Source organism: Andrographis paniculata, unplaced genomic scaffold (assembly GCF_009805555.1).
Source record: "Andrographis paniculata isolate CXL003 unplaced genomic scaffold, ASM980555v1 Contig50END, whole genome shotgun sequence".
NCBI lineage: Eukaryota > Viridiplantae > Streptophyta > Magnoliopsida > Lamiales > Acanthaceae > Andrographis > Andrographis paniculata.
Window position 1 is genome coordinate 1,454,339 of NW_026137585.1, and position 22,044 is coordinate 1,476,382.

Genomic DNA, 22,044 nt, shown 5'->3' on the forward strand with positions numbered 1-22,044 from the left:
TTATTAGTAGTTATTTATTTGGACTCCCCTCGGCGAATATGAAATTTACGAGACCCGAGTACCCGACCCGTCTAATTTTGGATTTGGGGGGGTAGAATTTAATTAAAAGAAATGATCTTTTCATCTTGAAAAAAATATTTAAAGATTGAGAATAATAATATTTTAATATTAAATTAAAATGAAATACTACGTGATATTTATTAAATTATTAATAAAATTCTATAATTAAATAAAAAATAACAACAAATCAATTACCAGCATTAAAATAATAATAAAAAAATTAAATTGGTAAATATAAATTATGGGACATAAAAGTGACAACAGGCAATAATTTACAGCAAAATAAAATGCAATGTTATCTCCCTTTTTCAAATTTGGAGGTGCATCGAGAATTCAGAATTTCAACTATTTATACACTTTAAAAAAGAAAAAACAATTTCAAATAAACTCACAAATCAAACAGCTTCCAAAACCCCGTAATTCGAACCCAATGTATATAACATACATATTGCAGAGTGTATCCATATAATCTACTATAAAACATTTAACCATTCTTTACACTCATTTAGTCAATCCTACACTTTAAGTCAATAGGTTAGAAATATAACGTTAAGTTTCTTAGAAAATTTCCCCGAGAACAACTTAGCAGTTCAAAATCAATCAACTCTACAAGCACCCATTAACCAAAATCAAATTGAAATTGGGACGTACATTCGAAAAACACCTCGAAACCAGACACCCACAATTCGTAAATAGAAACACAGCAATTTCCTCATTAATCCCGGCATTCATTGGAAAAAAATAAAAAATTAAGTAAAACCCCCAAAACCTCAAACCTATTTTTCCCTCAAACAGAAAAAATCCTAAGAAAAATCTTCCCAACAATACCACAAACTCAAACCCACCGATCAGCAAAAATCATCGACAAAACTGCATGCAAAAATGGGGAGAGACACTAATGCAAATAGAAGAAGCGATCGAGACGGAAGCGAGATCATAGAGGAAAACCCAAAGAGGACACGATGTGGTAGTGCTGTCACGTGAAAACTGGACTCTTAGCGAGAAAATCAAGAGCCTTCTATAGTATACTTCTATAGTATACGATCACCGATGATTATATATAGAGACCTCAGTTTAGATCGGTGGAGAGCTGAATTCGCTTCAAGGGAATTGCATGCCATGCGAGGCTCGGATTTGATTTTGCATCTATCTGATTTTCGCCAAAGCTATTTCCCAACAATGATCCCTTCGGAAGTTGCAATAAGTGGTGGCTATAGGGTATTTTTCAACTTCATTAACTTTCTGGACAAACATGACCTTATCTCCTACACAAGCATCACCTTTACAGTTCAACACAACTTGACTTCATCCATTATGCTTATGTGCTTCTTAATCCTCTGAATCAGTATATCTTTCTTACCGCTCAATCTCAATCCATGTTTCCTCAGATATATCTTGCATTCGACTAGTTTTAATAGATTCATATTTTCTTTTGCCCTCTTCGTCAAGCTCTGGTATAACAGCCACTTCAATCACGTCAGAAATGCTGTCTTCATCTTCATCTTCAGCATCATCAATATATTGATTTCCATTATAAAGATGAAGACAGCATTTCTGACGTGATTGAAGTGGCTGTTATACCAGAGCTTGACGAAGAGGGCAAAAGAAAATGTGAATCTATTAAAACTAGTTGAATGCAAGATATATCTGAGGAAACATGGATTGAGATTGAGCGGTAAGAAAGATACATTGATTCAGAGGATTAAGGAGCACATAAGCATAATGGATTAAGGCGAGTTGTGCTGAACTGTAAAGGTGATGCTTGTGTAGGAGATACGGTCATGTTTGTTCAGAAAGTTAATGAAGTTGGAAAGTGTCCTCTAGCCACTACATATTGCAACTTTCGAATGGATCATACTTGCAAATAAATTAAAATATGAATTATTCAACGAGGACAGCGACACAAAAAAGCCAATATGCCGGTACTAATTAAATTGTGTTGTCTATTCCTCCATTTCCTGGAGCAATAGTGTCATGCATAGACACTACAAATATCTTAAATTTTAATTAGTGAAGTGTTACGAAATGAGTCATTATTTTGAATGATATTCGCATAACAAAATAAATAAATAAAACTTCCTCTTGTGCCAAAAAACACGGGACTCTATTTGCATTTGTATTCAACTTTTTTATAAATTCAAGTTGGTTTATGTTATACCACTTGAGTTTGAAGGAAAGTTAGAGATATTTTAGATATTCAGTTTTAGATTTGGTCTTATTTATATATATATATATATGCAAATACATGGCATAGACATATCGGAGATAGACGCAGACATGACTCTAAAATTCAAACTCTAAATGAAAAATTCTAACAAAATTTGGAAACATCCGAGTACATTTCAGGTTGGATGTATCCGAAGAAATGTGGATTAATAGACTATATCTCCAAGAAAAAAAAGGAGAAAATAGACTCTAATAACATGTTAAAAATAATATAAACTGAAAAATCGCAAGGCAATATAAAATCATATTTGATAGACTTAGATGTATAAAAATAATGTAGTATTAAAATAAAATTCTAAAATATCTCAAGTATCTTGAATACTATACAAGTTACCCTAGGTTATAAGTCCACAATTAATATTCATTCATTTGTTCATTAAAATTAGGATACTATTTATTCTTTTATGTCCCATAATTTATATACACAATTAATTTATATTTACCAATATAGTTTATTTATAATTTTATTATTATTATTATTATTTTAATGCATGATAATTAATTTGTTATTATTATTTATTTAATTATCAAAATTTATTAATTATTTAATAAATATCATATAGTATTTCATTTTAATTTTATTTATTTTAATTTAATATTAAAATATTATCATTTTTAATTTTTGAATTTCATATTCGCCGAGGGGAGTCAAATGAATAACTACTAACAATAAAAAGATGATTCTGCAGGTTTCTAGTCTCCCTCGTTTCCAACCCTCGTTCGATCGACCAATTCACCTTTGGAATGGCGTATATTGCTAGGGTTTCGTACAATTCGCATTCGTGTAATTCTTTGTTGGTGAATGGAACTAGGGATGGAGAAATCTCCCGAAATACAAGGATATTATTTTTATTAAATAATTTAACTATTAATATAAATAATAATTATTAATTTGTTTTAAATCATAACAAAAACTAAGTGAACTATTGAAAATTTATTTATTTTTTCATAATATTTTTTGGGGGAGAGAAGTGATATTTATTAATTTTTTACTCCCTCCGTTCCGTTCCATAACAAAGTACTCATTTTTCTATTTTAGTCCGTCCCATAACAAAATATTAATTTAGTCATTTATACTATATTCCTACTTCATCTCAATATAATATTAATATTTCTAAAATTACGTGCAAAAAACAAATGAATATTTAGTTATGAGACAGAGGGAGTAATTATTTTGAATTTTAAAATTATATTTTCAATATAATCGGTATATATTGGTTGGTATCGTATCGAAATCAAAATTTTTAGTATAAGCCGTATATACCGATATCGTAATGTAATTTAAATTTTCGGTATAGACAATTATATTTATATACATAAAAAATTCCATATATTTTATAAACCAATTTATGGTAATTATATATGAATATATATACTTTTATTAATATTTATTATATAAAATTTTAATAACCTAACAGGAATGATCCTTGGAAAGACAAACATATTTTAGTGACAATTACATAAGCCCCAAATTGCTCCCCTAATTCTAAAGCTACGCAAAATAAGCACAGCTTAATCAATGGCTAATGAGATTTTCATTCCCGAAGGAGGAAAGAGAAATCACTAACAAAAACATTGGAGCCTTAAAACACCATTAACACACTCGAGCACTCGGCTAGACGATAAACCCTAATTTCTTCGGCATCTACAAGAAAAAAATGTTCTAAAATAACAACTCGCATGCATTTACACACATGATGATCGAAGAGTTTTGAATTATTTTTTTTTAAAAAAATGATATATGTATAAAATGAAAATAGTGATGTGCGTGAAATTAAATCTAACTAAAAAACGACAAAATATACGTATCTCAAAGAGGATGGAATGATGCGCTTGTGTCTGACTTTTGCGTTTCTAGATGTCTAGATTTCCATGGATGAAATGAGCGAGATGACGATATTGTGATAGCGAAACAATATATGTATAATTGAGGGTGGCTCGGAGAAAGGAGTGCGATCGTATTTGGTCGCTTAAGCCCTACTCTCGACTTGGGTGGTACTTGATTTTAGGGGATTTATAATGAGGCTTCAGCGACATCCAACGAAAGAACATTATAAATAGGAAATTCTACTGTGATTAGAAATTTTTGTGGTCCAATAGATCTATGCTTATGCCTAATTAGTTATTCTTCCAACTGTTCCGCCAGTGGTTCTACTCCTCTATATCTCTCTTTAATCGAGGTTAAATTCAGAACAGTAACTAAGCACGTGGACAAGACTCCCGCATACTTAGTTGCCGCCTAATCTCTGTTAATAAATACAACGCGATCATAGACATGGATAGCTAACCCTTCTATCGCCCTTCCGCAATAAAATCATCTTGCTTGCGACACAAAATTGAAAATCTCATATTATTAAACTAGGAAAAAATACGAGAGAGACAATTGATGGAGAAAATGAAGTATATAAAATGATGAGTTGTGCGTATGATTATGTATATAATATATACAATTAGAGGATATTTATAGGGGATGGAAGCTTCCAGAAGCTTGGCGGTTAAAACTAACAATAAATAACTATCTCTAAAAATACCTATTAATAACTAATTATAACTTACTAATATAACTACATATTTTTTAGAAGGTTCTACAATAAAATACATTTTAAAGTTTTATTTTAGATTTAGTAAATTTGAGTTTAGATATATTAGATTATTTAAATTTAAGTTTATAAATTTATTTTATATTGTCTATACATAGGTCTTATTTTATTTTGATGATAATAATAATGCAAAATTTTCAAATTTCATATTATTTATAACAAAAATCAGTTTGCATAATTTAAATTTTTGTTTAACGTTTTGAATTTTTAAAATTAATAAAAAATAATCTTTAATTTGATATTTTAAAATTATCAATTATATTGCTTTATACAAATATTCCTTTTTTGAATTTGATTGGAAGATAACCAGTAGTCTAGGATTTGTAATTTTCACAAACTATTGCAATAAAGTTGATTAATTAATCATTTTAGAATTTGTTTGTTTAGTAAAATAGTTTGAATTTATATTTTTTCACTTAAGGTATACGAGATTATATAAATAATATAAAAATAATAAAATTTTATAATATATTAATATTTTTGAAAAAAATGTACTTTTGAAAAAATATAAAAAAACACATCCTTATATATACCAATCAAAGAATGTTATTTATTATTTTTAATATAAAATATAATAAAATTATTAGACAAATTATTTAATAAATATTTATGGTGTTAATTTTTATTTGAAAATTTCAATTCTTTAATTTGTATACAATATGTATTTGGTTCTTAATTGAGAAGTATAGTTGAAATTTAAAATTTAGTGTTAGAGTAATAAGGATGTGATTTCTTATAAATTTTTTATTATTTATTTAACTTTTTTTCAATATTTTTTTGCACAAATTTTTAATATATATATTTTATTCTATTACAAAAATCAATATTTAATATAAAATATTATTTTATATATTACCAATACAATTTTTTTATCTAAACTTTAAATCAAATAATAATAATAATTTTTTTATATTACTAAAAAAAAAATAAAAATTGGCATATAACATTTAGCTATATCATTATCAAACAAATATTTAAATTCAGATTCTTATTATTAAAAAAAATGCAAATCCAAAAAATCTAAATTCACAAACAAACAAACCTTTGTAAAATTTAGACAATAATTTTGAAAGTTCTGTAATTTTAAAATGGTAGAATATTGAATTTTATTTCAAAACTTGATTCCGGGCCTAAAACTCTTATTTAGCCCAACAATATGGCCCTACATGTATATATATTACTTAGAACCACGGCAGGTAAAGTGGCGGAATCGTTCCGGCGAATCGGCGATCGTGCTGTTGTTCGGTCGGTCAATCGGGGCATTTCTTCACAACTATATGCGACAGTTTTTGGTGTTGGCCATAGAAGTCGAACAAGTTAGGCGTGATGTCGAGGCTGTGGGCTAAGCTCGCAGGGTTGTTCAGCAGTAGGACCTTTGTTGGAATGGACAAGGCTGGAAATCGATACTTTGCTAGAACTGAGCAAATCGACGGCGCCAGTAAGGAATTCCCTCATTTCCTTCGTTAGCTTCGTGTTTCGATTCTATCTCTGCATTTTATTTTATTTTATTTTCAAATATTTAAGTATCTATAAATCTGAGTGTCTGTGTGTGTAAATGCATGCGAGTTGTTTTTTTAGAACATTTTTTTCTTGTAGATGCTGAAGAAATTAGGGTTTATAGTCTAGCCGAGTGCTCGAGTGTGTTAATGGTGTTTGAATGCTCGAGTGTTTTTGTTAGTGATTCCTTTTTCCTCTTTTGGGAATGAAAATCTCATTAGCTATTGATTAAGCCGTGCTGAATTTGTGTAGCTTTAGATTTAGGGAGCAATTTGGGACTTCTGTAATTCTCATTATAATATGTTGTCTTTCCATTTCTTGTTATTGTGGGCAGTGAAAGAGAAAAGGTGGGTAGTATTCAAAGGAGAGCAGGACCCAACGGTCATTCCTGGTATGTTCAATGCCCTCTGAGTTGAGCTCTTTGAGTTTTATTGTCTAATTGTCTGTGGTAAGTGAGTTTCTCATGCTATTGTTGAGCTTAAGTGGTGATCATTTTGTTGTAAGTTCAGCTAATAGTTGAGTAAAGAAATGCTGTTTGGTTGTAAGTTGAGTTACGATTTATTGATTAAAAATAAATTAAAAATATTTTTGAGTGTTGTAAAAATTATATTCTTATCATATTTTATAGAATAAAAATTAATAAAGTATATATATTCATATATAATTAACACAAGTTGGTTTATAAAGTATATGGAATTTTCAATGTATATAAACATAATTGTTTATTTAAGAGTGAGATAGAATCGAAGATTATATATGAGTAATTTGGACAAATAGTTTAGACGAAAAAATTTGGGAGCATGGTGCCGACTTATGCACGAACTTGTAACTAAACAGGTGTATATGTTGGAGTGTGTTTAACATTTTTTCTTTTCAGTGCTGCAAAATGTACTCTTCCCTAACTTGCACTCGTAGTTAACTTAGTTATATTCAATTTTCAATTGGTAATTGTTTAGGTTTAGTTAATTTTGACGTGCTATTTTGTTTGACCATTATGCTTTAATTTTTCGATTGTGTAAAGCAATACTTCATTCCACATAGAATTATCTGATTATCTGTTTGGTGATATCTCGTGCCCGAGTTGGCTTTATAACTTTCTTTATCATCAGTAATTGTTTATGCTTCAATAGTTTTGTTATAGTTGAATGGATATGTTGGCTGAATGGACAACGGAAGAAAGCTCCAACAATGGAGGTATAGCAGGGCTGCAGGCACTATTCTCCTTATTTCACTCCGTCAAGATTTTTGTAGATTGTCTAGTTTCATGATGTGGGAATTAACCTTGAAAAAGAAAATGCGAATTAGTAATTCCTATGCTTAATTCTTCAATTTTATTTATTATTATTATTATTATTATTATTTTTCTTCACATCTACTCAACAATTTTCATGCTGGTCGTGGGGCTTTAGATGAAAACTTATGTCAATAGTGCATTAATCTTTTATTTATTTATTTTTATGCTTTTGCTTTCTTTTATGCTTTTAAGTTATTCATTCGCCATTGCTTTGTGTATTAGAAGTTGAAGTATTAGTGTTGGTACCTAATCAACTTTTTTAAGGTACCCGCCTCTCAGGGTTGTTAATGCAAAACATTCCTTTGTAAATGGATTAGGTATTTAGGTTTATTAGACCTGCTTCTCTAATATCATGTCAGAATTTTTTTATTTAACGGCTTAACTTGACTATTAAAGAATTATATAATTATGCATTTCTTTTGTGCTTAATTACTCCTAGCCAACCTTTGGCCCTCTTTCTGTCACATATACAAACATTAGCAGAAATCTAGTTGGACTTTGCTTTGCCTATGTCAAAAACTTCTATGCAAACAAAGGTTAGGCATATTTCTCATTTTCAAATAGCATGATTAGAATTATAACATGTTCATTGTTGTTTAGCAATTCATTAGTACTTGCATTTCCTCCTATAGCTGGATATGAAAACTGGAAACTTAATGTAATGGTTTGGTTTCCAGGAAATGGCTGAGTTAGAGGCAAGGAGAGAACGCATCAAGCTGAATGTTGCCCGTGAGTAACTTGTATTTCTGTTCCCAACTTCAATTTGATATGTTTAGATGCTTCCTAATGGAATGATCGGTGATGGACAACTCTATGGATTCTGGAGAGTAAGAAAATAAGTGAATGAACTGCAAAATGGTTTTGAATGCCAATACAATTTGTTTCTGTTCAAACACACTTTTGGTTCCTTCATATAATTTGCCAGTAGTACTCTGTGCACCCTCTTTCCTTTTCTCTGTATTCTTTTTATTTTTTGTCCAAGTACTCTGGAAGATAAAATGACTTGCATCCATTTACTTGACTCCATTGATGATTAACTGATTTTGTAAATTACTCTCAATTGTTATCTTATGCATTCCAGGTCTCAAGAAGGAGGAAGAACAAGAAAAGAAAGCGAAAGAAGGCAAACCCAGAAATATTGGTGGGTGCTTTTTTACCTCAAACAAAATATATTAAAAAAATTGTGTCGGACTTTTTGTTATATGATATGTGCATGCTTATGGATTTTTGACACACATAAGCAGGCAAAGCTGCTGGCCCTGACTTGAAAAGTTTCATTCAACAGCTTCGCACTGATGAAGAAGGTATGGATTTTTGCCTTTGTTTACAATTAGATACCATTGCCTTCAATTAGCCAGTTACTCAAAATGGGGGAATTACTCTGCACCCAGTAATACCTAAATAGCTGCCTGCTAGTTTGAGAAATTATGTCTGACATACTATTTCAAGGCGCACTCAAATTATAAGTTAAGAAGTCAATTTAAAAATACTTACTGCTCACGTTCCATTCATGAAGAAGATCAGATTGAATAAATGTATAAGCTGTGACCAAAGTTCGTAGTTCTGCTGTCCCTCTCCTGAAATCAGAAGCATTATTTCATGTTTAGGTGGTGTTCTACTTGTGTCGGATGCTTATAGCCTTGCTGTTTGGTGTGGGTACATAAGATAGAAATTTGGTCAGCAATGAACAAAACTGGGTAATGGTTCAAAATGTAATGGGTTAGATCTGCTGGCCGTTAGGGAAAGTAATATTACGACTAAGACAGGTTATTTCAGATTAACCCTGTTATTGGCTCTAATTAAGTGTCTAGGATTAATGTTTTGGGATTTTCCAAGATTTAAATTTTGTGTTTGCTTCATGACACTAGAACATTTGGGATAGTAATTTTGGTATGTTTCACTTTGCATTTTTTTTAATATTCAATCTCTCATCTTCCTTCTAAAAACATCACACCTAACACCCCATTTTCCATACATACATTTTATCCAACATCTATTTTCCACCTCAGAAATACCATTACAAAAGATACAAACACAAAAAAAGGTAAATTTTACATGCATCTAACTTTAAATTAATGTTTAATGTTTTTATTCCCCCCCCTCCCTGGACAAACTTTAAATGGTTACATCTTAATTTTTCCAACCCATACCCAGCTCAAGCTACTCTAAAAATTATTACATCCACACTGTGTTAGATGGGTTTGCACAATGCATCACTTGAGATATAGACTTGCAGAGTTTGCAGTCTACGATACTGGAGAACACATTCTTTGATATTTAAATGGGTATATTTATTTGTATTCATTGGTTATTTCTGGGCCACTTTTGTATTGTGACCGATATATATGTTTCAACAGGAAATAAAATTGAAGAAGCATCTAACCCAAAGGCTGAAACAAGGTCAGTACATTCTCTCCCAATACCATTGTACAAATTACATCTTTTGTTATTACAGCTGCTATCGGAACGGAAAAATCATTTGTGCCTTCTCGATGCAGTGGCAAGAGCGTCGAAGAATCTCACGTGAATAAAGAAGTCCCAGAAGCCATTGAGAAGCAGCCGGGGTTAGCCCCTAACCTATCTATCCATTTACATTATCCATTGAAAGAATATAAACATATCATTTGAAACAATTATCAATGTCCAACAAGATTGAGGCATGGATTTGCCAAATCCTCGCTTTTCCTAGATATAATCAAACCATCAGCATTGTGTAAATGTCAAAATTGTTTCTGACTGTATTTGTTTCTCAGATCTTCGGAGCCTACGGGATCTGGTGCATCTTTCAAACCAGGGACGTGGCAGCCGCCAACATAATTGTGATTCGCAGCAGCAATATTCTTTGACACGCAGGTTCCTTTTCCTTTTAGTTTTTTTTTTTTTTTTTTACTACCATTTGATCATTCTGGAATGGTTTGTTCAAATTTTGGTTGTTATTTTGTTTTTGCATAATTTTTTAGCCTGCAGTTTATTGTGCTCGAGCAACGATCACTCCGAAGTGCTGTTGCCATTTTTAAACACCTCCATTCTCATTGCAGGTAAAACTGAATGGGGTTGAAGCTGAACCCCTCTACTGAATTTATTTACAGTTTACTTTCCTTAAGTTTTAGTATTCTAAGGAGTAAGGCCTTGTTGTTTCGATGGATTTGTGTTCAAATTGTCTCCAAAATCCATTAAAATTTTACAAATAAAAAATATATTTCAATTTAAAATTTTACTATTATTGAACTACATCTTAAAGATCAATCTTAGACATTATTTTCGAACAATTAAACCTCCTTCAGATTAACTGTCTGTGTACGCCTGCATATATATGTTCATTGGGTGTGTTTACTTGTGTGATAGGATTATAATAAATAGTATTATTTTAACGAATTACATAATATGCCATAGTTTTAGAGAATTTTAGAATCAAATAATAAAAAAAAAAAAAAAAAGAAGAGAAAAATGAATTATAAATAAACAAGTCGTGAAGGTCTTAGCTGTGTTACCACTTATGACTTAGGTGGACAATTTAATGTGTTTTTGCCATATGTGTGGGTGCCGTTACTGTCCTCAATATAATTATTTATATACTTTTTGCTGGTTGAAAATATGTGTAATTTAATTTATTGAATGAATGAAAGCAACAATGCATGAAAGAAGTAAGTCCATTTATTTCAGTTGCTTTGAAAGTGGCATGTAGTGATGAAAAATCAACCACCTTTGAGAATTCCATTCATTTCAATTACTTTAAAAGGGTTGTATGTGCATCAAATGAGTTCTGCCATTGTTCTTTTACGTTCATTTAGGATCTGTTTGGTTTGAAGAAAAATGAGAGGAGGGAATGTGAGAGAAAATAGTTATAATTTTATTTATTAATTAATTACCCTATTATATCCTTCAAATTCATTTAAAATTCAATTATATTCTCCAAATAAACTGTGCAAGTCTTGATTTGATTTTTATAAATTAATCATTATTATATCCTTAAAGTTGATTTAAAATCAAATTATACTCTCCAAATAAAGTGGGTAGGTTTTTTATTTTTATTTTTTGTAGATTAATAGTTCAAAATTTATTGTGCATTCTTATTCTTATTTATCTAACTTGCTTCACTGTGAGAAATATATATACATAAAAACAATACAAAGTGAACACATTTTCTTGGAAGTTTGGGTTTCATTCGGCATATTCATTATTATTATTATTATTTTTTCCCTCAAAATTTTATTGAATTGAACACTATTTTTGAGTTAATATCCTATATAGAAAATTATTTTTTCATTTAAGATATCGTATCAAACACTTCACATAAATTCTAAAACTACAATTTGATTATATTCAAGTTCCTCTTATCAATTCTCAAATCCACTATCCTATTTCTAAATCCAACAGTTTATTCAATCGTTTGAATGAATCTAAAATTGATCTAAACTAACTTTTGCTTAGTAAATTTTTTTGAGCTTGAGTTCCATTTTTACTAAATAAACCAAGCTCCAATCGAACCCAAGATTCCTTTAGGCATTCAATAGAAAGCGATGACAAAATTATACCAAAGCAATATGAGCTGAATTGAATCAGCTTGATGGATAATGAAATGTGCTCATATGATATAATATCATTGAGCTGATCGAGTTAGCTCCCCCTTAGGATCGAATAACTTGAATTAGTTAACACCACAAATACTCTATTTACAACTTTCTAACCGAGTGCTATGGTTGCGTAACATCGATCAATTGTCAGGCAGGCCACCATAGTTCTTTTTTTAATAAGCATTCTGATATTACAAGTGACACCATTGACGAAGATGGATGTTCATCCCACATAATATAATAGCCTTACTCGGACGGCCATTTTATGCCGTTTGCATAATATGCGCGTCCTCTCCCATTATATATGTTGAATTCCATAATATATATATCTTGTAACAAACATCAAACATCTTTTCTACACATTGGGCACGTACCTTGCCGGGTAAGCCATTCGTCTATGCATTGAAGGTGGAAGAAATGGCTGCAACTCGGCAGCAATCTTGCACAATCTCCGCCTTTCAAGTCCTACCACGAGGGATCAATAAAAGACTTTAAAGAAAGATTACTTTTATTAATGCCCCGGGTTGGGTTTATAGAGCTGGAGAGAGTGTATGTGGTTTTAATGTTACCTGTAAGCAAATGGCGCAGCTAGTTTCAGAACCTGATGTGGCGATCAGCTTATACTTGTGATACTGATAAACGGGCAGTTCATTGATCTTATCGGGAGATAAACCCCGAACTGAATTCACCTCAAAAATGTCGGAAATTTCCCTCAAATTAGTATCTGTTGTGCTGACCTGTGGAAGTGTTAGTTTGTTTACATAATGTGACTAGGAAATCGAAAGATCGATGGAGGGATCATTAGCTAACCGATGATTAATTACCTGCCACTGATAAGCTTTTAGAACTGCAGGGCTTACCCATTCCATGAATATCTTACCGTTCACTAAGCTGCATATTAGTGCAACCTGAAAAACCATGCCACCATCAAACATCTTATTATATTTCATAACAATGTTTCAAAAACACATAAAAGGCCTTTTTTAACCTATCCTTCTAACATATACTAATTGAGAAATCAAAGATGCTTGTCCTTTTGTTTGAGGTCTAAAATCAACTTCGCACTATTTATCATTTTTATTTTTCTATCAGAATTATCAAATCAAATATATTTTCATTTAACATATTATATTAAAAGTCAATATTTTTGTTCAAAATATCACATAAAATATTTACTTGTATTACATAAATTATTTCAATTCAAAAAGCTCTATTTATACAAATATATTTGGGAATTTTGACATTATTTATCTATAATACTCCCTGCGTCTGGCTCTAACTCTAAGGGTCTCGTTTACTTTTTGCGTGTTAGATTTTTAATGTTAACTACAATGACGCAAAAGCTAAATGTGAGCGGACGGAGAGTGTATTTTTTTTTTTAAAAAAAATATTATATAAAAGACATATTTACTTTCACAAAATATCACATTAAATATTAAATATTTATTATTTTTATTTTTCTTTAAAAAATTTCCAAAATAGTAACATTCCTAACCACAAAACCATTCTCAACCCCTAAACAAAAAGACATTTTTTTCTTCCGTTATTCATCAATTTCTTTTTTTTCAAAATTATTAAATAAAACACTATTTTTTCATTAAATTATTACATCAAAAATTATTTCTATTTAAGATATCATATTAATTATTTATTTATATTATATCAAAATCTATTTAAATTTTTATTATTTCCTACAGCCAAACCCTATTTCAAGTTTTCAACCCCTGAGCAAAACAGACCCCTGTTTTCCCCCTGTTAAAAATTCTAAGTATTACCACAGGAGGTACAAATTCACATTTGATTGTACGTATGCAATAATAAGTTAACCATAAATATCTACTATTTACATGTAGTACAAAGAGAAGTAATCGTTCAATGAAAACAAATACTACCAGTAAATATTTACATAGAAAAATGCGTACATTTTTTCACCTTGCTAAAGGACCAAAACAAGATTCCAACAATGGCGGCTATACTGTTGTTTCCCAAGCACATTAGATAATATGTACTGTGCTCACTTATATCTTTCCTTAATCAGCAAACCGTTTTTAAAATATCTAAACGATATTCACCTCCATGAATGCTAATCCAACTAACCTCTAAAAGCATGTCTTGAATCATGTGCACTTATGACACATTGCATCCCAATTCCCCACCGAAAAAATTAAAGCAATGAATTCCAAATACTGCACAGTCAATATTTACTCCAATGGCGTTTAGCTAAAACTGGATAGTTACTTGCACGGATTACTTGTAGAATTTCTACGGTGTTTATTTTAGGTTAGATATTTTCTAAGGAGATAGAATTGTGTTCATCTACAAGATAGGGACAACTGCATAATACAGATGAGTTTTAATCGTGAAAGAGACAGGGAAATAAATGCAGGATGCTGTTGTTGTATAGTTGAACTACATGCAGTGATGCACAAACTTTTTGTTAGTAATAATTGACATAGATCACTCACCTTTGAAAACTGCTCTCCATTCGCTATCAGATCCATCAATTGGACGCCGGTAATCGCCCCTGCCACCGCTCCGACGCCGAATCCACGGCAGAGACCGGTTTCCGTCGTCTGACCTTTGATCGCTCCGGTAATTGCTCCTATTGTAGCTCCACCTGCACGAAATTAATCAAATCCCCAATTTGTGTATGTGTAACCCTAACATTAGAATCAAAACACATTATCATTATATATCTATCACCTCCGCACCATTATGATTTCGCCAAAATTGAAATCTCGAACACAACGAAAACGCATTCAATCGAACAATTGATTAGCGCGTTACCTAATGCAAAAATGCAAGTGAACAGAGGCACCACCAATTTCTTCAGCTGCGAAGCTCTCGGTCGTCCGCACAGCCACCGCATGCCGGCGGCGAACCGCTCCTCGATCAATGCCGCGCCGACCAACATTGGCACTGAAATCGTTTCGAAACTTACGGTCGTATGCAAAATAACGACGGCGATTAAGAAGAGAAACGCGGAAGCATGCTGTGAAGTGCGAAATCGGTGTGGATTTATAGGCGAAGAAGGTGAAATGGATGCGAAGAGAAGAGCATTGAATTCAGTTGGCTAACCATGCATATCCAATTGGTCTAAAATCGGATTTAAATTCATGACCTCAAACAGCAACCAGTGCCACACCATTTAACTAGAATGGTTGCCAAACGGGAGTCCTCAACACGCCCCCTCAGGTGCAAGTGGGTCTGCGAAACTTGCACATGCATATACCACAAATGGGGACGGGCGGGACTCGAACTCGAAACCTAGCCTAAGCTCTGATACGGAAACTAATGACCGTCTCACCTAAAAGCTCGAACTTGTTAGGGAAACTAAGCCATTAGTTACATATCCCGCAAACGGGAGTCCTCAACAATTATTAAAATAAAATATTTATTAAATTTCACTGCAAAGATAAATAGTAACTTTCTAAGCGTAAGAAATGAGTAGTTTAGGTAAAAAAATTTGATTGAGATTAAAGGCGTGTTTGACAATAAATTGATAGCGGTTAACTGTTAGCTGATTCAATTAGCTGATAGTTGTTAATTAATTCAATTAATTGGTTTGACTAGCTGATTTGATTAATTGTTTGTATTAAAATATTTGGTAAAACAATTCTTTCGTATTAGTTGTTTATACAATTGAGGACATTTCTATTTTTTTTTTCTCTAATATATTCAATTGTGTTTTTTTATTTTAGAATGTTTGAAATTTTTTGTTATTAGTTATTGAAAATAGTAAAAGTCTTGTAAAATAATATTTATTTTTATTATAGTTAGATTTTTAAAAAATAATATATTTTTATTGATAAATATAAATAGTTCTTTTTTTTATTGAAAATGATGTAAAATATAAAATAATAAATTTTTTGTGTATATATTTATTATGTTAATTATCTATTAATTCATTATGTTTATAATTTTCAATAAATTTAATTTATTTTTAGTATAAAATTTATATAATGTAATTTTAATATAAAAATAAATTATTTATATTTATATTTTTTATTTTATGTTAATTTTAATAAATTTATATATTTTACCATTAAACTAATATATAGATTAATTATTTTAAATTTATAAAAGTAAAACTATAATATAATATATTTTCTAAAATAATTAATAAATAATCAAAATATATTTATTTTTGTAAAATGAATAATAAATTTTTAAGAGCATATAAGTATAAGGAATAAAAAGATTTAAATTGAAAAAACTATTTCAAATCGTTGGGTAAGTTAGCTTTTCAGAAATTAGTTTTTTGGGTGAAAAAGTTAATTTACTAAACACTTAAATTAGCTGTTTGACTGATCAACCAACTAAAAACTGTTCAAAGCTCTTTAAAAAAAGTTATTTGTCAAACACTCTAGTTATTATTTGTTAACCATATCTACTAGATATATTATAGTAGGTTATAATTTAATTTGATCTCTTTCGTATAATATGTATAAATAGGGACGAAACTAGCATCTAAATCTTGGTTATAATTTATTTAATATTTAACTAATAAATTTAAATAAAAAATAATGACATAATTTTTATATGAACTTAAATAGTTTTGAAGATAGGACAAATTATATATAAATATATAAAAATTAATATTTTTAATACTAAAAAATTATAAAAAATTTGGCTGTCCTAGTATAGTTCCGTTTCTGTCAGTATAAATAGAGTTGCTATTTTCATTTTATTCCTTACTCTTATCTTTCTCATACTTCATACCCACTACAAAAAAAAATAGTATATTTGTAACGGAATTCCGTTTCTAAAGTTCAAATAGCTAATGTAATTTCATCTTTAATTCCGTCTCTAATATCATTAGTAACAAAAAAAGTGAATTTATGAACGAAAAAATCTCGTTACAAAATTGATAATTTGTTATAGTGACCCTATATCTAAACGTTGATTATTTTTTTATTGCTCAACCCTATCTACATTCAACAATGGATTCCCAAATCAAGAAAACAAATTTCTCCCCCACAAAATCAAACCCTAATTCCATCAGCTTCTTGATCGAATTGCCCTATGAATTGATTGTGGAAATCCTTTCCAAACTCCCTATGAAATCGTTGATGCAATTCATCTTCACATGCAAAACCCTAAATCCCCTTTAGATCGATCCTTATCTAATCAATCTTCATCTATCACGATCCAACGGCTCATGTATCATCGTTTCTTCCGCAGCTTCGAAACCCCTTTGGATGCTTCCATGCATGTCACTATCGTAGGTTCATGCAACGGTCTACTTTGCCTTTTGTCGGGATATCAATTTTATCTCTACAATCCCTTCATTAAGGATTATTTCGAGGTTCCAATCAAATCCGATTTCTATCACTATGGAACATCCTATGGATTTGGATTCGATCCTGTTGGACGTAACTATAAAGTTGTCCGAATTTCATTTGATCCGAGGATGCTTCTAGAAGCGGAGAAGTCAAAATTTTTGGTACTTATTGCAGATAGTCGAAATAGCAATGTGTGGACTAATAAAGGAATTATTCCTTATTTGTTAAATCAAAAGGTCGGAGTTTTAGTGAGCCATAGGCTCTATTGGATGTCCTAAAATCCGATTTAAAAAAACATTTTATCGTATCGTATAATGTGGTTGATGATACATTTGATGAAATTTCTTTTCGGGGTCCAAATAATTTATTTCTCGATATATGTCATCTTTTTGTCTTAGAGGGATACCTAAGTTTGCTTGCCTATGATCCTCGTAATAAAAGATTCGAGGAATTGATGCACGAGGAAATACAAGGATATTATGATACTATAGTTCATGTTGGTAGCCTTGTGTCTCCAAGTTTGATTTGATAGATTCTATTTGCACTTTGATAGTTTATTATATTCGAATTGTTAATATATATATATATTTTTTTTATAATATGGAAACTTATATGTAACTATTACTTTTCGAGTACGTTTTAGATAAATTTTTAGATAACTATTCATTTTTCAGTGCCCCCTAGACCGAAGTGTGTTTATTTGCGGGATTTTGATTTTGGATTTTGATTTTGAACCGTAAATTTTGAATTAAAATAATTATTTGATATGATATAAATATGTATTGATGTAATGTTTTGAATATAAAATTAAATTTTAGCTTTGATTTCATATTTTTAGAGATAAAAAAAAATTAATAGTAAAACCAAAACCAAAATCACATAAGTAAACACACCCTAATATAGTTTATAAACTAAATCAGACAAATCACACTAAATAAACCATATGTGACAGAAGCCGGGTTAATAATAATGGAGTAGATAGATACACAGTAACTTTGTATGCTTTATTGGAGAATTATTATAACTAAGGGTGTGTTTAGGTTTGATGGTTGATTTTACTATTCTAATTTTATTCTCCTCCAAAAATATTAAATCAAACACCTAATTTTTATTTATTTTATTAAATTACAATTTAATTTTACATTAAAAACATCACATTAATACATATTTATATCACATCAAACAACTATTTTAATTCAATATTTTGCTATTTAAAATCAGGCCTCACAAGTAAACACACCCTAAAATTTTAATCGGGTTTATTTTACTAGGCCCGGCCCGTAGACGACTTTATCTATTAGCCTGATGAGGTCAGGATTGGGCCTTATTACTTTAATGGGTCTAAAGCCCGGCCCAAGTTGGCCCATTGTATTTAAACTATTGAGGAGGCCATTGGACTTTGGACGTACCCTGTCACAGCGAACTAATCGAGGGAAGGCGAAAATGGCGTGGTGCGCCGCCGCGAGAAGCTTCAACATGCCGGCGATCGATGTAGGTGCACTGCGAGCTCGAACTCCGTTGTGTATGGGAGTAGGATGCTTATCCTTGATTGGCGCTAGCTATCGCCGTTCGCCGATCTTCGCCTCTTTATCCATCTCCACTGACGCTGCCGCCGGTGAGCCTTCTGCTTCTAGGCGCTAGCCGTCATCCACGTATTATATTGCAGATTTTTTGGTTCTCCGACTAGTTTGCTTGTCGGCGCCGGCCGTCGTACACGGATAGAGTAATTTCATTATATACAAGTTTTAAATACGAACCGGTAGAAAATGAACTCGGAAATTGCTTTAATCATTTGAACGTTTTCTTTGGGGGCGTGGGGGAAGATTTAATCTCAGATGATCGGTGAGTTTAATGGTATGATATGATCGCAGTGAGAATTATAAATTTTTTTGGTCAATTGTTAGATTTCTTTCTTTATGTTGGAAAATACTGCACTATAAGTTTTGCAAATTTGTGGCTTTCGGGAATGGGTTTGGGGTTTGTGAATATTAAAATTTGAATTTGAATTTGAATTTGAATTAGGTTTATGACTTGAATTTGATGCGATGTAAATAGGGATTTGGTACATGTTTTGAATGTGAAAATTAGGTTTTGCAAATGTTTTAAAAATAATAATAATAATAATAATAATAATAAAAAGATTTAATGTTTATCAGATGATTTTGATGGACAAATAAAATAATGAATAGTGCCGAACTCAATCTAGATCTCCAAACAGATAAATATTTGTAATGAGATTGATTTGATGCACTCAAAATATTAGTGGATTCATAATGTGATTATGCCATATTATTTTAGTTTAGTATTTGTTGTAATTTGAACTTATCACAGTATGTTAGTGTTTATACTCCAAACTTTTAAATATTTAAACTCTTGAATCTTTCCTAAGTGATTGAAGCTGATGAATTTAAACTGATTGTAGTAAACATGAAGATTAGTCGTCAATGATGCACATTGTATGTAGAAATTTGTCATAAGATGCACACACACACATTTATGTCTCTGCACTTTGTGGTCTTGAATTGGGGATTTTGGTCAGTTCGATTTGCATGAAAACAATAATAAATATAAATAACACCTATTCATGTAGCATCATCTGCAGCTTATGGCATTTCCGATTACACTTTAATTAAACATTCTATTAATGATGATTGCTATGTTCTACTTAACGTAGGTATAAAAGAAGCTGTGCAAACAGATAAGGCTCCTGCTGCGCTCGGGCCATATTCTCAAGCTATTAAAGCAAACAATATGGTTTTTGTGTCTGGGGTTCTTGGACTTATTCCAGAGGTTTGTGGGAATAGGAGAGGTTTTATTGTATGGTTAAAATAGTATATTTGAAATGATTACATGCTTTTATACCCACATTTAAATTTGGGTTGGTGGTCTTAGAAAATTATTCGTTGTTTCAATGCAGACTGGAAAATTTGTGTCGGATGATGTGGAGGATCAAACTGAGCAGGTATAGCCCTTGTATCCGAACTTTTTATTAAAAAGGGTTGTTTAGATAGTGGTTAAAAAACACATAAATTTGTAAATATGCGAACCTTTGATGAACCCTAGACAATACTCGGCAGCATGTATCTGAAATAGAGGCTTAAATTCTATTTGGATCTGACATTAGTTCTTACATGATCCGTGGAAAGAAAATCAGTATTTATCTTTATGTAAGATCATGGCACCTTTTTGTTTGCCGCTTCTATCTTTGGCATGGTATTTTAGACTATTTGTCATTTTTTTTTGTGAGAATTTATAAATTATATTTAGAAAAGTTGCAAAGGTTTTGGGGCATCCCAAAATAGAAATAATAGCGAAAGATTTGAGATGCAATGAATATGTGCTTAGAAGATTTGGTTAGGAATATTATTCTACATTCTATTACTACCGTACGTAAAATTCATCCTTACATGCCCATTTTTTCCATACAACGACTCGTGGACCATAAACATTATTGGGATGTTTCAAAGAAGAGTGATGCTCACTTACGCCTATTCGGTCTCATGAATGAACTAATAGGTACTCAAGAATATGGGCGAAATACTCAAAGCAAGCGGCGCAGGCTATTCATCTGTTGTAAAAACCACAATAATGTAACTCTTTTTGCCCCCCTCCTCTCTCTCTACATTATGTCTCTCACTCTACATCAATGTCGCAACTAACACTTCCCTTTTGTCCTCCGCAGGTTGGCCGATCTGAAAGACTTCAAAAAGGTCAATGAAATCTATGCCAAATGTGAGTTTTCTATTTTTTACTTTTTTACACTAAAGTAAGCTTGATCTCTGGAAATCCTTCCAATTTGCAATACACATTTGAAAAATAAATTAAAAAGTACTGTCGACACGCTAGGCCTCGGTTATTCCACAATCACCAGTCCTTTTACTTCCACATTTATCTGTGTATAAACAGCTCTGAAAATGTATATACTCTGCAGATTTTCCGGCACCTGCACCAGCTCGCTCGACTTATCAGGTGGCAGCACTGCCCATGGATGCAAGGATCGAAATCGAATGCATAGCTGCACTGCCACAGTAGGCACCTTTGCCGCGAGTGAATCGAATAAATCAAGGTATGCTGCATAAGGGCACATTTAGTTGTTTAATTTAACTGTGATTTTGAGCCAGTATTTGTATTTATTGTACTTAGACGACCATTCTTAGAGCCTATGGTAATTATTCGAGCTCCGTACTTCTACGATGATGCATGCCCAATGACATCTAGAATAAGTTAGTCGTGAGAGTAGGGGTTTGTATGCCCGAGACAGGTTTGATGTCTTTTCAAATATCTATTTATTATTAAAAAAATATTTTTATTTGTATTTTTATTATTTTAACTCTGTCTAAGCAAACTCAATGGGACACGTTTGGTATAGAAAATTAAATTGAAGATAAAAAAAATTAAATAGAAAATGAGAATTAAAAGAATTCAAATGATTAATTATGTAAAAAAAAAGAAGAAGAGAATTAAAAGAATATTAATTATGTAAGAGAAAGTTATATAATAAGTTAGAA

At 31.2% G+C, this 22,044-nt stretch overlaps 3 protein-coding genes across 4 annotated transcripts; 2 read left to right on the top strand and 1 right to left on the bottom strand.

The window, feature by feature from the left end:
• The first annotated feature begins 6,082 nt into the window (after positions 1 to 6,082).
• Positions 6,083 to 11,601, top strand: LOC127253457 (uncharacterized). Of its 2 annotated transcripts, none has more exons than XM_051278070.1 (10): positions 6,083 to 6,324; positions 6,718 to 6,774; positions 7,525 to 7,577; positions 8,355 to 8,406; positions 8,759 to 8,818; positions 8,922 to 8,981; positions 10,035 to 10,077; positions 10,176 to 10,241; positions 10,431 to 10,530; positions 10,716 to 11,601. In XM_051278070.1, the coding sequence occupies exons 1-9, from the start codon at positions 6,213 to 6,215 to the stop codon at positions 10,492 to 10,494; spliced, it is 567 nt and encodes a 188-aa protein (XP_051134027.1). In that variant the 5' UTR covers positions 6,083 to 6,212; the 3' UTR covers positions 10,495 to 10,530; positions 10,716 to 11,601. The 2 variants fall into 2 exon arrangements, with proteins under 2 accessions (XP_051134027.1, XP_051134026.1); XM_051278069.1 differs by having other exon boundaries at positions 10,638 to 11,595.
• A 717-nt stretch (positions 11,602 to 12,318) lies between these two features.
• Positions 12,319 to 15,314, bottom strand: LOC127253455 (NEP1-interacting protein 1-like). Its single transcript, XM_051278068.1, has 5 exons — positions 15,039 to 15,314; positions 14,717 to 14,868; positions 13,076 to 13,159; positions 12,821 to 12,988; positions 12,319 to 12,716 (listed from the first exon to the last, which is right to left on the bottom strand). The coding sequence occupies exons 1-5, from the start codon at positions 15,163 to 15,165 to the stop codon at positions 12,594 to 12,596; spliced, it is 654 nt and encodes a 217-aa protein (XP_051134025.1). The 5' UTR covers positions 15,166 to 15,314; the 3' UTR covers positions 12,319 to 12,593.
• A 3,610-nt stretch (positions 15,315 to 18,924) lies between these two features.
• Positions 18,925 to 21,851, top strand: LOC127253444 (reactive Intermediate Deaminase A, chloroplastic). Its single transcript, XM_051278055.1, has 6 exons — positions 18,925 to 19,151; positions 20,211 to 20,326; positions 20,454 to 20,498; positions 21,053 to 21,126; positions 21,219 to 21,268; positions 21,468 to 21,851. Exons 1-6 carry the CDS (start codon positions 18,980 to 18,982, stop codon positions 21,566 to 21,568), a joined length of 558 nt encoding a protein of 185 aa, XP_051134012.1. The 5' UTR covers positions 18,925 to 18,979; the 3' UTR covers positions 21,569 to 21,851.
• The last annotated feature ends 193 nt before the right edge of the window (positions 21,852 to 22,044 follow it).

Excerpts from the sequence above, each read along its gene's own strand:
- LOC127253457 (XM_051278070.1), top strand. The coding sequence starts at position 6,213 with ATGTCGAGGCTGTGGGCTAAGCTCGCAGGGTTGTTCAGCAGTAGGACC. Across the intron at positions 6,325-6,717 it reads TGAGCAAATCGACGGCGCCA|TGAAAGAGAAAAGGTGGGTA; the intron begins GTAAGGAATTCC and ends TATTGTGGGCAG. Across the intron at positions 8,982-10,034 it reads GCTTCGCACTGATGAAGAAG|GAAATAAAATTGAAGAAGCA; the intron begins GTATGGATTTTT and ends ATGTTTCAACAG.
- LOC127253444 (XM_051278055.1), top strand. The coding sequence starts at position 18,980 with ATGGCGTGGTGCGCCGCCGCGAGAAGCTTCAACATGCCGGCGATCGAT. Across the intron at positions 20,499-21,052 it reads TGGAGGATCAAACTGAGCAG|GTACTCAAGAATATGGGCGA; the intron begins GTATAGCCCTTG and ends ATGAACTAATAG. Across the intron at positions 21,127-21,218 it reads GTTGTAAAAACCACAATAAT|GTTGGCCGATCTGAAAGACT; the intron begins GTAACTCTTTTT and ends TGTCCTCCGCAG.
- LOC127253455 (XM_051278068.1), bottom strand. The coding sequence starts at position 15,165 with ATGTTGGTCGGCGCGGCATTGATCGAGGAGCGGTTCGCCGCCGGCATG. Across the intron at positions 14,869-15,038 it reads CACTTGCATTTTTGCATTAG|GTGGAGCTACAATAGGAGCA; the intron begins GTAACGCGCTAA and ends AATTTCGTGCAG. Across the intron at positions 12,717-12,820 it reads GCTGCGCCATTTGCTTACAG|GACTTGAAAGGCGGAGATTG; the intron begins GTAACATTAAAA and ends CCCTCGTGGTAG.